The following is a 19,467-nucleotide window of genomic DNA, read 5'->3' as shown; positions in this document are numbered from 1 at the left end:
GCTGAATAAGCTTGTCCTCCTATTGGCTAAACAGACCAGTTGAAGGATCTGATTGGTTCCTGATCCCCAGGCCCGATAAGAAGGGCTATAAAATCCCTGGGTGCAGCTCTTGGGCCCCCAGTTTGCAAAAGCCAGAGGTGCAAGCAGCAGCAGCAGCAGCAGGGGCAGCAGCAGCCAAAAAAAAAAAAAAAAAAAATTTAAAAAAATTTAAATAAATAAATAAATAAATAAATTTTTTTGAAAAATCCTCAGCTAATCCTCACCTAAGCTCTCAGCATATCCAGCTCCGCATCTTCACTCAAGCCGGGGAGAGGGAAAGAGGAAAGGGGGGGAGGAAAGGAAAAAAAAAAACCAACAACTTAGCGGAAACTTCTCAGAGAATGCTCCAAAAGCCAGCAGTGTTTCTGGTGCTGGTGATCAGTGTGTCTGCAACCCACGAGGCGGAGCAGAATGACTCTGTGAGACCCAGGAAGCCCCGAGCGGCAGCTCAGAACTCAGGTAAGCAGAAAACCCAGGACCGGTTTCTCTCCCCCACCCCACCCCTGCAAAGAGTTGTCCTTATCTGCCTCGCTTACTTTTGCAACTGTGTATGTGACGGCTGATCTGGATAATAAATGTGCTTCGATGCCTGGTGGCAACAAACTGCCGGTGTAATCCAATAGCCTTAGGAAGTGGAGTGCCTTTGTTTAATAAATTGCATGCAACTAACGAAGAAGCTGGGCGCTCTGCTGAGGGTATTTCATTGCATAAGCCTAGCCTGATTGCCTGAAATCTGGCACGTACCCTTTTTGGGGGGGAGGGGCGGGGAATGGCTTGAATGTTGGCATGCCTCAAAGCGCTCTCTATACTCCAGAAGCCAGTCTTAAGGTGAGGCGTAGCTTGTCTACTGTTCTCCCTTCCCTAAGACCTTGTAACTTGACTTCTCTCCCTCCTCTGAGAACATGCTAAGAAACCCCCTCTTGCACTGGTTTTTGGAACCATAGACTTCAAGTAAAAAAAAAAAATCAGGGTGGATTCAGAGAAAACCCTACACATCCCAGCCTCTGTTACACCCTGCCTATCTCCTTCCCACTGTCTCTGGCTCCATTCAATCTCCCATGCAGCCCATGTGGCCAGGGAGCCCTTGAAAGAGAAGCAGCTCTTTTTTTTCAAGGGTAAGGTCTCACTTTCGTCCTGACTCCTAGAGCAGTTTTATTGTACATCCTCCTGGCCTCCAGAGGGAAAGAGGCAGTAAGGACACCTCTGACCCTTGACCCCTGACATCCCGTGCCCTCCTGTGCCCTTTCTGTCCTCTCTCCCCCAACCGTCTGCATAGACCGGGATCACAGGTGTCAAACGCTGCAGATGCGCCCCTTAGAAGAGGTCCCTGCCCAGAGGAGGCCTTTGCCTCACTTCCTTTTGTACTTAGTTGCTATAGCAATGCTGTGATTCACAATTCAGGCTAAAACAATAGCAGCCCTAATGCATATTAAAACTGCTTAAAGCAAAGTTATAATTTGAACCCGTGGAAATATATAATTAGGGAAATGACTTGTAACATCCCAGAGGCTGCGGGTGGTGGGAGGGGGCGGGGAATCCTAACTGAACCACGCTTTTGATCTCCGGAGGAGAATCCTACGGTATGAAGGCTGCAGATCATTTCTTGCTGAGCTGCCTGCCAGAACGCCCCTCCTTCTGGGGGAGAGAAATTACTTTTATGGGAGATCTTATCCAGAATGTAGAAGGCCTCATGCAAGTTCTTTGCGGTTTTCTTCCAGTCTTGCACAAGGGGTGCCTTGGACTTGTTACTCCACACCTGTGTTGCTCTGTTTAAAAGGAAGGCTTTTAATATGAGAGATTATGCATACCTCTAAGCACTGGGCTGGAGTGGGGGTGGGGTAGACATGAACAGATCAGATTCCTTTCTGCCAATGCCATGGTAGGGCCGAGACCCCAGCTGGAAGGGTCTCCTGCCAGGTGGACTGCTGGTAGATTCTTCTTGGCCATTGGGGTTAAAATCCAGGGTTTGTTTTTTGTTTTTTGTGGTTTTTTTTTTACTCTAGATTACTTTTATTTATTTATTTTTTCAAAAGCCAGCCATATTCCCTGGCCCTTTCTCCTCCTTAAGCTGACCAGCAATCACTGCTTTCTCCCTTCCCATGCTTTCAAGTGCCAAGTGACAGCCTTGGGTCCTATAAAGCCAACAAAGGCAGTGTGTGTCTGCAGGGTCTCCAGCCCTCCTTGTCCAGCCACCAAGATGTGTGGAACTCTGACACCCAGAAGACGTGGCTCCAAAGAGAATTCAGCCCTTATGCTGTGACCCTTAGCAACCCAAGGGGCCTGCCCATCCCCTCTCTTCCCTGCACGTCTCATCAAATGGACCTATCTATCTAGCAGCCCTCAGGACAGGACTTCTAAGATGAGTTCTGATTCCCCTGGCCTTGAACTTTGCCTCTGTGCCCACTGGACCCCATCCACAGTCTCTCAGTTTGACCCAGACTGGGTGTTGCTTGTCTCTTCCAGCTGAAGTGGTTCGCTGCCTCAACAGCGCTCTGCAGGTTGGCTGCGGAGCTTTTGCATGCCTGGAAAACTCCACGTGTGACACAGACGGGATGTATGACATCTGTAAATCCTTCTTGTACAGCGCTGCTAAATTTGACACTCAGGTAATAAGACCTTGACCCCTGCGCCCACTAGCTGCCTGTCTTGTAGCAGAATTTTCGACTGCTATTCCTAGGACCTAATCTTACAGGGAACCAGCCCTATTGCTAATCAGTCCCAAGCCCATCCAGGTAGTTCCAGGGCTAACCCAGCCACCCCCACTCAGAACGTCCATCCCAGAGTGTACACACACACACACACACACACACACACACACACACACACACGAGTTTATGCCAGAAAAGAGGTTCTATGTAAGGCACTCCCCAACCCCAAGGCATGACGGTAAGGAGTTGAAAGAGGCTACTCTATAACAGGAGGGATGAGAAGAGAACTCCTCCTCCTTGAAAGGAAATAAAAATATTCTTCTAACAAAGAAGATTCGCCTGTATGTTCTGCCAACCACCCTGTCATGTGAATTATAAAAGCCTTAACCCCCAGAGTATATAAACCGGCACTGTGACTGTTTTCAGGCCTCACGATGGTTGCTGAAGGCTTTCTCCCATCTTATTTTCTTCTCATGGAGCTCAATTCTCAAGGGAATCCAAGGGAGAAGGGATTTTTTTGTATTTTTTATTTATTTATTTATTTTTTTTTTACTTCTTGCCCACGGTAGCCCAGCAAGCCCCCAAGAAGGTTCCCATGCCCCCGATCCCGACTGCTTCTTCGTTCAGCCAAGCTAAAGTTTCTCACTCTCCTCACCCCTCTCCTACAGGGAAAAGCATTTGTCAAAGAGAGTTTAAAGTGCATCGCCAACGGGGTCACTTCCAGGGTCTTCCTCGCCATTCGGAGGTGCTCCTCCTTCCAGAGGATGATTGCGGAAGTGCAGGAAGAATGCTACAGCAAGCTGAACGTGTGCAGCATCGCCAAGCGGAACCCCGAAGCCATCGCGGAAGTTGTACAGCTGCCCAACCACTTCTCCAACAGGTATGGACTGGGGTCCCCTGCTCTGCAGCCGGGGGGAGGGGGTGGGCGGGGAGACCAGTGAGCAGAGCCAGACTTGGAAGCAGGGTTAATTGCCAAAGTCATGCTCTTATTTTAGTTTACAGTCTTCTCAGCTTTTTTCAGAAAAGAAAAAAAAAAAAAGTATGTTTGTAATTGGTTGTGACCACTTGAGCAGCTTGAATTTTCTCCCAGTGTTCTAGGAAAAGGTCCCCCATGCAGCAAGCAGACAGGCTGGTTTGCAGCATTACTTGGGTGCGCTTCTCTGTCCACTTTCAGTTGTAAGCCTAAAAGAAATGGTGGAGATTCTAGAAAGCATCTTACGGTGCAGATCTGACTGAAGCCGTGACTTCAGAGCAGCGCAGTGTGCTATGATGGAAACAAAACCGTTTTCAACTGGTCCAATGTCATAATGCAGGCTTTTATCAAATCTGCAAGGGTTTCACACCAGTCCTAAGCCCCTCCAGATATTTCCATGGCTAACCCAGCCATCTCATTTCCGTGAGACTTTGAATGTTTCTCTATGAAAATGTCTAGACAGAACCACTTTTGCATTCCCTTGGAGTCTTTATGTCATCTCATCCCGCTGGCCCAAGACACCCTAAAGGGAAACTCTGGTGGCTGCCCAGGTCACATTTGCATCTCAGGTGACCCAAAGCCACCAAGTTCATACTTGAGGTCTTTGCCAGCCAAAAGTGAACCCCTTATGCTTGAGAGGTTTGGCATCCTGTGTGGGTGGCTTGAAAAGATTTCCAGCAAGAACTGAGAGATACAGTTTGGGCTGACATCTCACTCCTGGCCCTGAAAGTCTGTGCCTCTGAACACGTGGCCAAGCCTGCATGCATTCACAAAGATCAGTCGGTCCCCTGAGAGTTACCACATACTTATCTGATAAACTTCCTAGCCAAGTAAATCCCTCAGTCCTTCAGAGAGTAGCAACTGCCAGATCCTTCTGGGATTAGCAGTGATGTAGTCTTGTACGTGTGTACAGGTCTGCTGATGAGCACGGTAGCTCTTCCTTGGAGCCTACAGACCTGTGTGAAATTTCTGATCCAGTCTTAAGTGCAGCAGCTCTTGGAAATCATCTGTCAGGTTCATGATACAAAAATCAACCTCACCCTATATCTTAAATATCTTCTCTCTTTTTAATTTTTTTAAACTTATTCTGTATACACACATGTGTGTAAAAGTGTTGGGGAGGTTAGCAAGGATTCTTAACCACCGCAACTGAATGCTGGATGCTTGCACCACTTTTTGTGTTTGGCTTACTTGAGTGACTGGGGAATTGAATCTAGGCTGGCAGGCTTTGCAAGCAAGTACTTTTAACCACTAAGCCATTCCCCAGCCTGCTCATTGCTTTATATCAACTTTGATTTTACAACTCTCCTGGGAAGATTGTTGTTCCAGAGAGGAGGGGTTAGGCTTGGCTCTTTGTTGGAGACTCCCTTCACCATAAGGAAAAAAATGAAGAATGCTTAGTAAGACAATAGCTAGGGAAAAGGATGTATTTATGTGGTAGTTAGGAAGGGAGGGGTGTGTCAACAGAGCCGTTATTACAAATTCAGATCCTTAAGGATCCTGCAATGCACATGATCTCTAATATGCTATGTAACCGATTTCAAAGAAACATGGAAGTCTCATTTTCCCTGATGAAGGGAGAGTCATTGTAGAAAGAAAGCTATAGGTTTTGGACTAGATATTTCTACTTACCTTGTGCTGGGTAGCTGGCTCTGTGGATAAAACCACTTGCTGCCTAATCATGAAGACCTGAGTTCAATCCCTAGCACCTCCCTACAAAACTGGTATGGTCATGCATGCTTGTAACCCCAGTGCTGAGGAAAGTGGAGGCAGAAGGAGCACTAGGGCTCTCTGGTCAGCCAGACTAACTGAAAAGTGAGGAGCTACAAGTTCAATGACAGAGTTTCTGAGAGAAGTAAGGTGGAGGAGCCACAGAGGATGACATATGACATCTTCTTCTGGCCTATACATGCAGGCATGCACATGGGACACTGGCACCTCCACACACATGTACATACGCTACACACAACCACATACTACATATACACAGCTAAGGGATAAAAAGAGCATCATTACTTTTGTAATGTGTGCTTTATTTTCAACACTTTTCGAAAATGGTCCCAAAGATAGTCTTTTTATCTTCCTCTTTGATCTTAAGTGACCAACACTTAACAGAAAGGTCAATGTGGAAAGAGTGACAAGTTCTTGAAAACCAGAACCTCTCATACCTTTCTCCAAGTATTTTACTTTAGCAGGCAAATATTGTTCCTGTTCAGGACTGTAGAGCTTTCCGGTTCCAGGCCGGGCTTCACTTGCTCTGTTTAAGCTTCTCACTTGCCTGAAACATCCTGCTTTCCCAGCCTCTGTCCCACCATAGACACACGCAAAGTTGCTGCCAATTGGCATAGGACTGCAAAAGGAAGTAGTTACGGGTTCATTCCGCCTTCCTGTGGCTTATCTAGCATGAGACTTAGGGCTGTGAGAAGCTAAATCCTGTGACTGGACCTAGAGGCAGAGCAGAGGAGTTTTCCAGGACAGAGGTGTGTCTGGAAGAGAGAAGGGAGTTGGAGTGTCCCCTACACCTGTAGCCATGAGAGCAGAATTGATGAGACGGAATTGATGAAACAGGCAGGGCAGTACGAAGCTTGGGAACCAATTAGACCAGCCCAGATCCAGAGTGGGAAAACTGGCAAAGCGTCCAACTCTCTAGGGCATGGATAGGGAACAGGAAACAGAAGAATAATATTGACCAAGGGAAACAAAGGACTATTTATAAACGCTCACCCAGAACGTTCCTAGGCAGTGTGTGTGCATTGGGGTAAGCATGGCTGACACTGTAGCTATGGAGAATATCTGATCTTATTCTTTACCAAGAAAAAAAAAGTCAGACATGGAATTTTCAAAGTGAGATGAAAGAAACATGCTTTAGAACAGGTCCCTCCCAGCCGAGTGATCAGAACACTTAACGCACCACATCTTGAAGCGCACCCCTTCCACACGCCATAAAGACAATCAAGATAAAGACATCATCTTACACAGTCCCAACTCCCCCCGCAAAAAGGGAGTGTCCCCTGAGACACACTATCTTTTGTTACACTGAAGAGGAAAATGTGCGTTGACTCCCTAGAAACATCAAATACCACAGCTGGATGTCACTGGCCTACACTAGCTGCCCCAACTTACTGACGAAAGAACAGAGGCTCCACAGCTTGTGAGTCACAGAACTGGGCCCAGAACGCACATGGCCTTGAGCCAAGCTATTTTCATTTCTACTTCAAAAATGGCAGCCAGAAAACCCTGCAAGAAATCCCCACAATCCAAAAATAGAATACCGCACATAATTGAATATATATGCACCATTGTGTTCAGGGATGAATTTTGTGGGCATTCTCTCCTAAAAGAAAAGACGCATCTTCCCCATATCTCTAGTAGCCATAAGCTCTTGGTACAAGAGTGGGCTAAAGGAATATGTGATCATTACTAAGTCAACTTTCGCCAGAGGCACAACTGAAATAACCTGGGTTGCTTGGAGACCTGTGGGGAAGAACTGCTCATTGACCTGCACGACCAGAGGTGAATGCCACAATCCAGGTTCCATGGAGACAACAGTGTTAGCTCCACTGACATCAGCCTAGCATGTGTTTCAGCTTCTGAGGAGCATCTAATAGTGTGATATACTATTTTCTATTTTAAGATGCTCTTGTAGAGCTGGAGTGATGGCTCGGTGGGACTGGGGAGATGGCTCAGTGGTTAAAGGAGCTTGCTTGCAAAGCCTGCCTGCCACCCACATAAAGCCAGACAGACATTCACTTGCAGCTGCAAAACACCCTGGAATGCATGCACACACACACACACACACACACACACAAATGAAAATAAAATAAAATTTTAATAAAAAGATGTCTTTCCACCCTGACCCCACTGAGTTAACAATGTTTCACAAGGGAAGCCAAAAGGATATATGAGGCCAGGAAGGGAGTGAGGACTCATCACTAAGAATAGTCAGACTGATGGGGGTCATTGTCAAGAAACACTGACACTACTTATTATATCTAGGCTAGCAGAGAAGGCAGGACCAAAGGCAAGAGTCTTCAGAACCAGAGAGCCGGCATTTTGACAAAATGGGACCATAGGGAGACATGCACATGGCCCAAGACAGGCTGAATCTTCATGCAGACGATTCCCTTCAAATCTTTCTGTTTCGAAGGACAGATCAGATTTTCCAGCCCACTTGGAGGCTCTTAATGTAGAAGAGCTGTGTTCTCAGCTACAAAGTCCTTCACTGGACCTTATCTTCCAAGAACTGACTGCCCCCTCTGACTTAGCCACCACAATCCAGGGGAGCCCAAAAGTTAGGAGATGCCTAGAGCTCACTGGGGGTGTGTACATTTGAAGTTATTGGGACAAATTATTTATTCTCAGTTTTTCCAAAACCAGTTTTCTTCCCATTTCCCCGTCCAAGTAAACTCCACTTGACTCATAATTCCACAGGGTTGGAAAATGTTCCTCTGAGCCAGAGAATCCCAGTTGTGCTCACAGCTGGATGTAATTGTCCCTGGCTGGCAGGAGGGGAGTAGCCAGGAATGTGGGTGACCCAGATGCTGCTCGTCTCTCCCCGTCCCCAACTTCATTTGCTCACCCACGGAAGAGTGACCTCTTTGCCTCATTACTCACGATCCACTCGACTTACTGTCCATCCTTGAAAGGACCTCTCTGGGGTTAAGTTATTCTGGAAATATGTTTGATGCTGGGGCTCGGGAAGGTGAGTTAAAAATAAATGGGGTTGTTTTCATGGGTGAACCTATGGCCCCACAGAACCTCAAACACCTCTGTCTGGAAAAAGGGTCTCTCTCCACATCACTGCCATAGGTCACTGACAGCAGTACAGTCTCCTATTAGTGAACACAGAGCTAATGCATTTTGACTACCATTTTGTCAAAATGGTGCAAACACATCCCAACTCAATTTGGAAAACACCTATATTAAATTCTCAAAGAACCCTAAGTATCATACAGCTTAGTCTTTTCTGAGCCATAACATGTAACTGCACCATTTGGGATATTTAAAGAATTTGTTCCATTAATGAAAGGGCTTTGGGCACAAATATACCAAACCTACAGATAATTTTTCTTCAGGAAATCATAAATTGTTTGATAGATTTATGTGTTATGAGGACTTGATTTTTGAAGCCATGTTGGATATATTGATAAAGGGTTGTTTTGTTTTGTTTTGTTTTGTTTTGTTTTGTTTTGTTTTGTTTTGTTTTGTTTTGTTTTGTTTTGTTTTGTTTTTTGAGGTAGGATCTCGTCCTAGCCCAGGCTGACCTGGGATTCACTATGTAGTCTCAGGCTGGCCCTGAACTCACACCAATCCTTCTACCTCAGCCTTATGAGTGCTGGGATTAAAGGTATATGCCACCACACCTGGCAGAGAGAAAGAGAGAGAGAAGGAGAATTGTAGGGCCTCTAGCCACTGCAACAAACCCCAGAAGCATGAGCCATTTTGTGCATCTGGCTTTACGTGGGTGCTAGAGAATTGAACTCAGGTCATTAGGCTTTGCAAGAAATCCCCTTAACCACTGAGCCATCCCTCCAGCCCAAGAGTTTTGAGACAGATTTTAGCACAGGCGCAGAGTCTAAGGGGCCTAAGAAAAGGTTAGCATTATGCATACCAAACAAGGATTGGTGTGGGCTTTTCAAGCAAGAGAACCGCTACGTGTTTCAATTTCCAGTTCCTTAACAACCACAAAATAAATTATAAAATCAACAGAGACCAAACAATAAAGCCTGATAACAGCCACTTAGACACAAGGAGTAAGCTCAGAAATCCTGCCTTCATCAAGTCCTCAGCATAGTCAGGCAAAGAGGCAAGAGAACTGAAAATCCATGTACAGCGGGTGTTAGCACAAGCATTGAATTTTGGGGTTACCTCATTCTATTCATGTTATCTAAGTAAACCCCATTTCTGCCATGAACTTGCTGCATGACCTTGGGCAAGTCATTTCAGTTCTCCTACCCTGGTTTCTTCGATACAAATATAAGCATTTTGTGCTGTCCAAATTAGCTCTAAGAATCTAGGTCTTTCCAAACTTCAGACACCCCAGTCAACCTCCTACTGAACTTCTGAAGTTCTCATCATGAATGTTGACTTACCTTGTATGGTGTGGGAAACCAGCCAGGGTACATGCTTACACTGACAAGACACTGGTTAAGTCAGGAGGCAGAACCCACCTGCAGCTAATGAACTATGAATGGTCTGAAACTGGGAATGAGTGTTGGCTGGACCTGGTTCTTCTCTGGCTTTTCCCAAGTGTTCATCACACAATGTCTCTTTCCCAATACAGATACTATAACAGACTTGTCCGCAGCCTTCTGGAATGTGATGCTGACACAGTTGTCACAATCAGAGACAGCCTGATGGAGAAAATTGGACCCAACATGGCCAACCTCTTCCACATCCTGCAGACGGACCAATGTGCCCATGCACACCCGAGAGCTGACTTCAACAGGAGGCGCACCAACGAGCCACAGAAGCTGAAAGTCCTCCTCAGGAACCTCCGAGGTGAGGGGGACGCTCCCTCCCACATCAAACGCACCTCCCATGAGAGTTCATAACCAGGGAGAGGTATTCCCAGCCTCCCCAAACTAATAACATTTTAGGAGTGTTGACACACCAACTTTGAGTGTACTGTGCCTGGTTTGATCTTTTTTTTTTTCTTAAGTAGTTCCTATTTTCTATCCCCCTTAAAGAAACTGCATGAAACTAAGCTTCTGTAATCAGTACCCCAACATTCTGCAGTGGCAGCATTCCCACAAACAGAATCCACGTGATCATTCTGCCTCTCTTCCCGAGAACGTACCCTCTTTCATCCCATTCCTCTATGAAGTCTTTTCCTGGCTCTCCACCAACTACCCTCACACACAAAACATTCATGTAACTGCCCCAGTCATTGTAATTTGATGATGTGGAGCCCTTTAGAATGGTTGCCCAGTAGAGTTAGCTGATATGAAACAACTTTATTTAAATGCATGTCTTAAATACTCATAAAGATGTTAAATGGAATTTCGTGTTATGAATCTGTGCTGGCCATGGACGAATATGAATGTCATGTTTGAATTCTTGATCTCTAATGAGCTAGTAGTGTCTTATGGTCTCAGTCCTCCAATGTCTAATTTCCTTTCTGACATACTTACCAAATTGCTCAAACCTGGTCCCTCCTGCCAGACGTTGAGCCAGCATCTTCTTGCATCTAATGAAAAACGAAAACAAAAGCTAACATCTTCGTGTACTGTAACTGCTCAGAGCTTTAAAAGTATCTTTAACAATTGTCTTAAAACCAGAGAATCTTAAGGTCTAACTGTGGAATATAAATAGCTGAAAACTAATGTACTGTACATAAATTCCAGAGGACTCTGCTTAACCAAGCAGTATATAATAACTTTATTGCATATAGATTTAGTTTTGTAACTTAGCTTTATTTTTCTTTTCCTGGGAATGGAATAGCTATCTCACTTCCAGATATCCACAGAAATGCTCCTTGTGGCCTTTTTTTTATAACTAAGGGGTTAGAAGTAGTTTTAACTCAACATCAGAATTTTAAGACGGGCCTATAAAAGATAGAAAAACCCAGCAGGTTTATCTGAAGGACCCCAGGTAAGATGTTAATCTCCCAGCCCACCTTAGCCCAGAGGCTACACTTGACTTAGATGTATGCTGAAGCAGTTCTGTCACATCCAACTGTGAGTTACAGGAACTAAAAAGATCATCCCTTTGGGCTTCGGCCACTGAGTGTGACAAGGCCCACTGTACTGTGGAAGTGACAGTTCTTAACTTAGCACCTTCCATCAGTGCCAGGCACTCTGATAAATGATGATGGGGTGGGAGATTTTTTTTTTCCACTAACCCAATCAGGAATGAGTCAATCAGCCTTTGGGTCTTGAGTCCAGGGGGACTTGGGGCCGAGGGAGGATAAATAACCCTGGGCTGTCCAGCCTTAATAGACTCCTCTTACATTTTTGTCCTGTAGCACGCTGCCTGCCAAAGTAGTCCTGGCAGCTGGATCATCTCTGTAGGATCTTAAAAAAAAAAAAAAATAGAAAAAAAGCAAAAAAAAGAAATATATATATAGAATGAAGGAGCGCATAAGAGCTGGTGGTTTGATCATTTCTACCACGATGTTTACAAGATGGTGACCACCAAAGCCAAACGATTAACCTGTCTATGAACAACAGTAGTTTCTCAGGGTCATTGTCCTTGAACCCAATAGCCCCTTACGAGTGTCACTGCCCACCCAAAGGTCAATGCTAAGAGAGGAAGGAGGAGGAAGGGTAGTTCTGCAGGGGCCCGCTCCAGACTTGCTTGGGTGGAAACTATTGGTGCTTGACTCCCACTAGGCTAAACCCTAGAGTTGACCAAATCGAGCGAAAGGGTCCCTGGGTGGGAGGAGGGAGAGCACCTCTCCAGGAAAATGAAAAGCAATACAACTTTACCATAAAGCCTTTAAAACCACTAACGCGCTGCTCCAGGACCGAGACCAACTGCGGCAGCCCCGGCAGCAGCAGCCCGGGCACACGCGTTGCCGCCTTCGCCCCCACACAGCCTCTCCGCGTGCTGACATCGGATTGTTAAGGGCATTTTTATACTTAGAACTGTCCCATCCCCAGGTCCCAAACAAATGGACACTGCCTTAGCCTCTTGGAAATCAGGTAGAGTGTATTCTAAGCTAGACTCGCCCCTCTTTCCCCCCAACTTCCCGCCCACCCCAGGCAAGGCTGACTTCCTGAATCAGAAAAGCTAATCAAGTATGTGTGTTTTGTCCATCTTTGCAAACCCACGAAGCCGGAACCCAAAGTGACAAAGTAGTTTGTGAGGATTCCTAGCAAAATGCTTATTTAAGTCCAGTAGATTCTCTCTCTCCCTCTCTCTCTTTTCTCTACTTTCTTTTTCTTTTTGCTATGACCTCTTTAAACCGTGGTACCCCCTTCCTGCCCCCACAGTGATATTTATGTATGTATCTATAATACACATATCAACACACACAGAAAGATGCGTTGTGAGCACAGCGTCGCTGGTCTTTTGGTTCTCTCCCCCCTCTCGCTCCCTGGGACTCTTCCTTAAACGTCCAAAGCTTTGCCTTCAGTTTGCCGCCGAGTGGCCCTGGGCTACCTAGACCACTTTGCATGATTTCCTCTGTCGTGATTTGGTTGCACTTTAGACATTTTTGTGCCATTATATTTGCATTATGTATTTATAATTTAAATGATATTTAGGTTTTTGGCTGAGTACTGGAATAAACAGTGAGCATATCTGGTATATGTCATTATTTATTGTTAAATTACATTTTTAAGCTCCATGTGCATATAAAGGTTATGAAACATATCATGGTAATGACAGATGCAAGTTATTTTATTTGCTTATTTTTATAATTAAAGATGCCATAGCATAATATGAAGCCTTTGTGAATTCCTTCTAAGATAATAATAAAGTGTTACATTTTATTGGCTTTTCCCCCCCTACGTCTTTCATTGTTATTCTTTACAGACTTCATAAACAAGAGTTTGTTTAAGAACATAAAGTCACTAGCTGATTCTTTTTCTGTGAGGCATTAATTCCATGACAACATGAAAATGAACGTGGTTTAAATCGACATTTGCCAAATTTGTTTAAGATCAGTGAGTAGTTCCCATGAATCCTCATAATAAAAGTGAAACCTAAAATCCTTCCCAAGGCTGGACAAGGCTTTCAGGGTCCACGGACTGCTCATTCATATAGGGGTAACCCTTCTCTTGGCTTAGTGATCTCTGCATACCAGCTACGCTAGCAGAGTGGAAAGCAGTACTCCTTTCCAGGTCACTTTGTGGAAGATACATCACTTTACTCTCTTACTAGTCTGGAAGTTCCTGGGTGGCAGGTGTGTTCCAAACATAAAGAGAACTCCTTGTTGCTGTAAATGAAGGATTTAGAAAACAACAGAAGGGCTGGGGAGATGGCTCAGTGAGTAAAGTGCTTGACACACAAAAATGAGAACCTGAGTTCAAATCCTCAGCACCTTTGTAAAGTAGCCAGACAAAAAGGAAGGTAGAAAGTAATGGAGGAGGGCTCCTGATGTCTACCTCTGACCTCAACACACACATACATGAGGATGACACACATATACACAAACAAAAAAGATACTTAAAACAGTGGCTAACACAGAGCAAATGCCCTTAGAGGAATATTTATTGGGCAATCAACAAATGTAACTACTGCCATTTACATTCATGCCATCACCACCACTTAGCTTGTACTCCAACCCTCAACATGAGTTTTGGCATATCATTTTGGAAAGAGGAATTTTTTTTCTTACTCTTTTTCCTTTTGTGGATCTCTACCCATTACCATTTAATCAGGGTTTTATGAATTCCAATTATAAAAGAGCAGAGCCTACAAGAAAAATGGAAAATTACACAACGATGACCCTGCTTCCCATCACCAGGCTTAAGAAACAAAATAAGAGATTCCACGGCCTCCTGCAGTGGCCTCCTGTCCACACGCTAACAGCCTGTGACTTTTAAGACATTTTTGAAGAACCATGGCTGCAAGGGGTAGAGTCTTTCATGATACTGATTTTTTTTTTAACTTTCAATCAGCTGTTCCCAAAAGAGATAGCAGAGGCCAGGATGTGATCTATAAGTCTATGCTACATGAGAAGAAAATCAAACAAGTCATTCCTTCTGTAAATTCTACACAAATGTCATAAGGAGCAGGATTCCTGAGTCAGGGATTCTTGGAATTCTTAGAGATCCCCTTAAAGTGATGGGTGTGTCCAGGGTTCCCAGAGCTCTCATTTAATACTGCTTCCAGGAGAAGGTTCTGAGGAGTAAGGTTACAGTTTTGACGATGCCTCTAAATCAGCCCACTACCAGCCACAGCAGAGATGCTGTGGGGTGCAAGCTTGATCATGTCGAGTCCTTTCCTTAATAGGTCCCCATGGCTTGAGAGGTAAAAATCAAGCATCTTGACTTCAAGTGGAAACCCCTTCAAAACATGAAGCCTCTGAAAGCACTCTGAATTCAACTGATAGCATTCCCTCAAAGACACTGTGACCTTTGTCGTCTCATTATTTTCACATATAATCTTCACACAGTCTTATCCTTAAGATCCTTCTCATTCACCAAGTCCATGGCTCCTCCTAGAACCTTCCCCAGAACAGCCATGAATATTGTACTTGCACCACTGATGTTTTTAACCCAAAGCCAGCGCTAAGCATTTGCAAACGGAATGAGAAGAATTTTTTTTTTACACCACCACTAATTAACCCATGACTTTTCCTCCAATACGATAGGAATGCCTTCACAGCAACAGCAAAGTACGCGGGAGGGTGGAGGGTACGTTGCCATGGTGGTTAGATATGTTGAGGGCACGGAAGGTATGTTACCCCAGTGGGTACAGCATACTAGGGAAAGAAAGGTATGTTGCCATGGTATGTAGAGTTGCTGGGGAATGGAGGCTGTATTGCAATAGTGAACACGGAAACTAATTCCACCTACTAGTTTCCTGAAATTCATTTCAGGTATCCTCAAGTTTCCAGCTTACAGCAATAATGCATAACATTTTCCCATGCTGCCCATGTTTGTTAAAAGCTATTCCTTTCTCCTACCAATCTGAGCAGCAAACAACTCGTCAACCAACAAGTTTAGGAATTTGCTAAGTCGACACCTGTCATCATACTAGAGAGCTGAGATGGGAAGACAATATGACCCTCTGCAGGTAATTACATCATGTTTCTTGCATTTCCAGTTATGTTATCATGTGGTCATTGTTTAACACTCCTCAGTTCACCAGTTATTCTTCCCTAAGCTCAAGCTCTGCGATGAACCACATCCTCCATGGTCCTTTGACTTTCTTCTCCCAAGAAAGAAATTGAGGGCCAGGACATACATGGCCTAAGCCCTAAGGAGCAATGCTGTAATAACTAACTGAAGCTCAATTATCAACTAAGAACTGAGCACTTCTGTGAACTCAACACTGTTCCCAGGGCCAGCATGGAGCATCGTGGACTCACAACTCATTAATTCCATTCCTTGCCTGTCAATCAAATGCATCTGTGCTCCCCGTCTGTACCTAGGGGTTTATGGCTTCCAGTAAGGACAGAGTGCTATTCTCAACTCTAGCACAATTAAATCACACTGCAGGTGTCCAGTGCTGAAGGAAAACCAGATACAGTATATGTCCCATAAGAGACCGTCATTATTTCCAACACGTGCTCAACATCCTGGAATCAGTTCCAATGAAAGCTTGAGATTTCTTGGAAGCCAGGAATTCCAGGCTATAGCTTCCTCCCTCCACACTGCTGAGCTCCTTTCCTCCCTATCCTTATCCACGGGGAGGATGTTGGGAATAATACTCTAGAAACCTTGCATACCACTGACCCCTCCATGCCTTATGTCCCTCGTCACCAAAGTCACCACCCAGAATGCGAGCCTCTCGGCCGTGTAGCTCCCCACAGCCGGCGCATTGCCGTATTGCTATATGTCACCTCTCAGGATGACTGTCCCCCTATGTTCTCTTCCCTCCAGCGTCTTCCCCTTCCTGGGTAAACGTGTTTGTTTGTTTGTTTCCAAATGTCAAGGTTGGCAGGTGGGTTCTGTGAGTCTCACTTTCCCAATGCTGCTCCACACTGTTTCTGCCACTGCCCTACAACACTTCTGATGGAGTGAAGCATAGGCCACCTCTGCCATGCCCCCATCCTCTCTTTATCACACTGACCCAGACCCAAACACTTTGGAATGATATTGAAAAGACTTGCCTCTTACTCACTGATGAGAACTGTGGGCACATGACTTTCCCTCTCCCTCCAAAGTCCCATGCTAAGTTGAGAAAAGTCAGAATCTTCCTAGGAGTGACTGACCGAGTGCTCAGACACCCAATCAATCACCAGTCCCACCAGCGCCACCAAGTACCCCATATCTACACCCTGGAAGCAGAAGAGACTCTCCAGAATGGCTATACCAGTCTTTTCCTCTAATGGGTCATTGCTCCTGTGGCACCTGTTGAGTATGTTGACTGTAACCCTTCTGTGAAGGTCCTTTAGGTGCAAAGTTTCCTGTTGCAAACACAATTCCCTTATAGCACTCCTGCCCTTTTCTTTGCACTGTACCAGTTATTTAATCTTATGCCTACTTCCAGGACATGGACCCTAAAACATTTTCTTGATTTTCCTCTCCCATCTTGTGACCAGCTTCTTCCTGCTCAGCCTTGAACCCACAGCTGATCAGCTCAACCACACTGCTGCATTGCCCTCAAGTAGCCTGCTTCATCAGTAGCTCATCACACCCGTGCCCAGCCATGGTGTGTGCCTTCTCAGCTAAGGAGGGTGAATCAGAAAGCCTTGACTAGAATTGATTTCACTTAAAATCTGTCAGCTTCAAACTCCACAGGACCAAGAATGCTACCCTGGGAATTTTCTCAGGTTCAGCTCCATTTCCTGCTCTCCATAGCAACCATTATAACCTTCTCCAGTCCAGCCCAACCTCCCACTGAACCACCTTCTTTTCTAATACCCAGCAGAAAATCTTGCCTCCTACTGCACAGACAAAATTTTAAAAAGTCATGTATATGGAATATTCTCAGTTCTCCCCCACTGTACCTATCCACTTTCATCATTGCTATTTCCTTGCCATCAAGTATAAGGTCTCATTCCCTGTGACACTAATACATAACTGAAGCTAGCTAGAGGTCGCTGATAAAGCTATAGATGACTGTAGGCTATAGGCCCCTGATACACAGCCCATACTTGAGTTCTAGATGCCAGTCAGGCAGGATCAACTACATGTAAGTATCCACCATTAGCAACATTCTATCAGTGTGGCCACTTGAATGTAAAATGTCCTCCGTAGTCTCAAGCATTTGGGAGGAAGCCTCCTCTTAGTCCCCAGCTGGTGGAGCCTTTGGGAGGGGGAGCCTTGCTGAAGGAGGTGTCTCTCTGGGGGAGGACCTTGAGGTTCATTAGTCCCGAGCCAGCTCTGTGCTTCCAATTCGTCCTTTCTGCAGATACGTGACAATGCGAGCCTTCCTGCTCCTGCCTTGCTATCCCAACCATGATAAAGCTTCCCCTCAAAACTGTAAGCCAAAACAAACCCTGTCTTCCCACAAGCAGCTTCTGTTTGAGGTGTTTTGTCCAAGCAACTAGAATTAACAGCGACATTGAGCCTCTGTCATCCCTTGAGTCTATACCAGTGGCCTACAGTCTTCGGTTATCCGCACAGCCTAAATCAATTGCTTACGGCCTGTAGTCATCCATACAACCTAGGTCAGAGACTCCAGTCAACCATACAGTTTATATCAAAGATGCACAGTCTCCGGTCACCCCAACAACTTATGTCAGGGATCTACAGCCTGCAGCCATCCCCACAGCCTACATCAGTGACCAACAGATGGCATTCATCATTCAGCCTGTATCAGGAATATATAGCCTACAATCATCCACACAGCTCATTTCAGAGACTTACTACCTACAGTTATCCATACAGTCTTCATCAGGGAACTACAGCCTGCAGTCCTCCTTACAACTTATATCAGGAACCTATAGCTTACAGTTATTCCCACAACCTGTATCAGTGACTTACAGCCTTCAGTCATCCACACTGCCTACATCAGTAACTTACAGCCTATAGTCATCTCTACTGCCTGTAGCAGCAACCCCTTCCACTCCATTTCTGCTCTTCTGGCTATCACCCTTTTTCTCACATTCCTCCACAGCCTGCCTTCTTCAAAGAGATGCACATAGATCAGTGAAACAGAATTTAAAACCCAAGTATGAGTTTGAGTAACTACAGCAACCTGATCATTGACAAAAGGGACAAAAACATTCGCTGGAGCAAAGACAGCATCTTCAGCAATGGTGCTGGAGAAACTAGACAGCCACACATAGAAGACTGAAGTTGGACCCCCTCCTCTCAGCTTACACACAAAAAAAGCAATTTCAAATGGATCGAGGACCTCAAAATAAGACCTGAAACTCTAAATCAACTAAAAGAAAAAGCAGGGAGAACACTCCAAGATATATAGGCATAATGAAAGACTTTCTGAATAAGATTCAAGTAGCTCAGGGAATTAGGCAAACACTCAACAACTGGAACTTCATGGAAAGAAAAGGCTACTGCCTAGATAAGCAATCCAGCAACAGTGTCAGGGCCCAGGAGAGATTGCAGAGGAAAGGGCCCCATGTACACTGCTCTTACTGCCAGTCTGACAACCAGCTCCAGGGTGATGGTGACAGACTCTGTAATCAATCAAAATGGCTCAATGCAGAAATCCACGGGCTATAGAAAACTCAAGACTAAGAGTGCCAACAGGCCTGCCCTGGCTCAGGGTACACTGCGGAAGAGGGCGTGGAAAGATTGCTAAGAGTCACAGAGTGGGTAGGAAAATCTTGAGACACAGTTCCCCTGCTACTCTTCAGGGACTAACTGAGACTTTCATGCCCCACAGTGAATACAATGACACCATTGAGGAGGACCCCCTCCCCAGGGGGGTAATGTGAGCTGAGACAAGGGGATAAAAGAGTATGACCTGTTATATTATATACAAAATACATTTTAAAAAAAGAGATGCCTGTATTTCCTTTCTTTATTTCCTCATCTTCAGTTCAGTCCCCAGCGTTTTAGAATGTGATCCCACCCACACTGAAATGTCTATCAATCAGGTTAAAAGAAAGAAAAAAACCATAAAAACCTCATGGCTAAAATCCAAAAGAGCTTCGTATCCACTTGTCATGTTTTGATTGATCTGTGACACTTTGCATCAATGATCATGTTGTCCTCAAAGACTTTCCAGACCACTTCTTTTTTTCTCTGTGTGTTCCATTTCAGTCGTTACCTCCTCTCC

At 45.1% G+C, this 19,467-nt stretch overlaps 1 protein-coding gene across 1 annotated transcript; it reads left to right on the top strand.

Moving 5' to 3' along the window:
* Positions 1-223: 223 nt before the first annotated feature.
* Stc1 (stanniocalcin 1) lies at positions 224-13,045 on the top strand. Its single transcript, XM_004665815.3, has 4 exons — positions 224-498; positions 2,503-2,645; positions 3,356-3,567; positions 9,944-13,045. The coding sequence occupies exons 1-4, from the start codon at positions 381-383 to the stop codon at positions 10,212-10,214; spliced, it is 744 nt and encodes a 247-aa protein (XP_004665872.1). The 5' UTR covers positions 224-380; the 3' UTR covers positions 10,215-13,045.
* Positions 13,046-19,467: the final 6,422 nt, after the last annotated feature.

This window comes from Jaculus jaculus, chromosome 12 (genome assembly GCF_020740685.1).
Source record: "Jaculus jaculus isolate mJacJac1 chromosome 12, mJacJac1.mat.Y.cur, whole genome shotgun sequence".
Lineage (NCBI taxonomy): Eukaryota > Metazoa > Chordata > Mammalia > Rodentia > Dipodidae > Jaculus > Jaculus jaculus.
Note: the sequence above shows the minus strand (reverse complement) of the source record. Positions and strands in the feature narration are given on the sequence as shown.

Excerpts from the sequence above, each read along its gene's own strand:
- Stc1 (XM_004665815.3), top strand. The coding sequence starts at position 381 with ATGCTCCAAAAGCCAGCAGTGTTTCTGGTGCTGGTGATCAGTGTGTCT. Across the intron at positions 499-2,502 it reads AGCGGCAGCTCAGAACTCAG|CTGAAGTGGTTCGCTGCCTC; the intron begins GTAAGCAGAAAA and ends TGTCTCTTCCAG. Across the intron at positions 3,568-9,943 it reads CCCAACCACTTCTCCAACAG|ATACTATAACAGACTTGTCC; the intron begins GTATGGACTGGG and ends TTCCCAATACAG.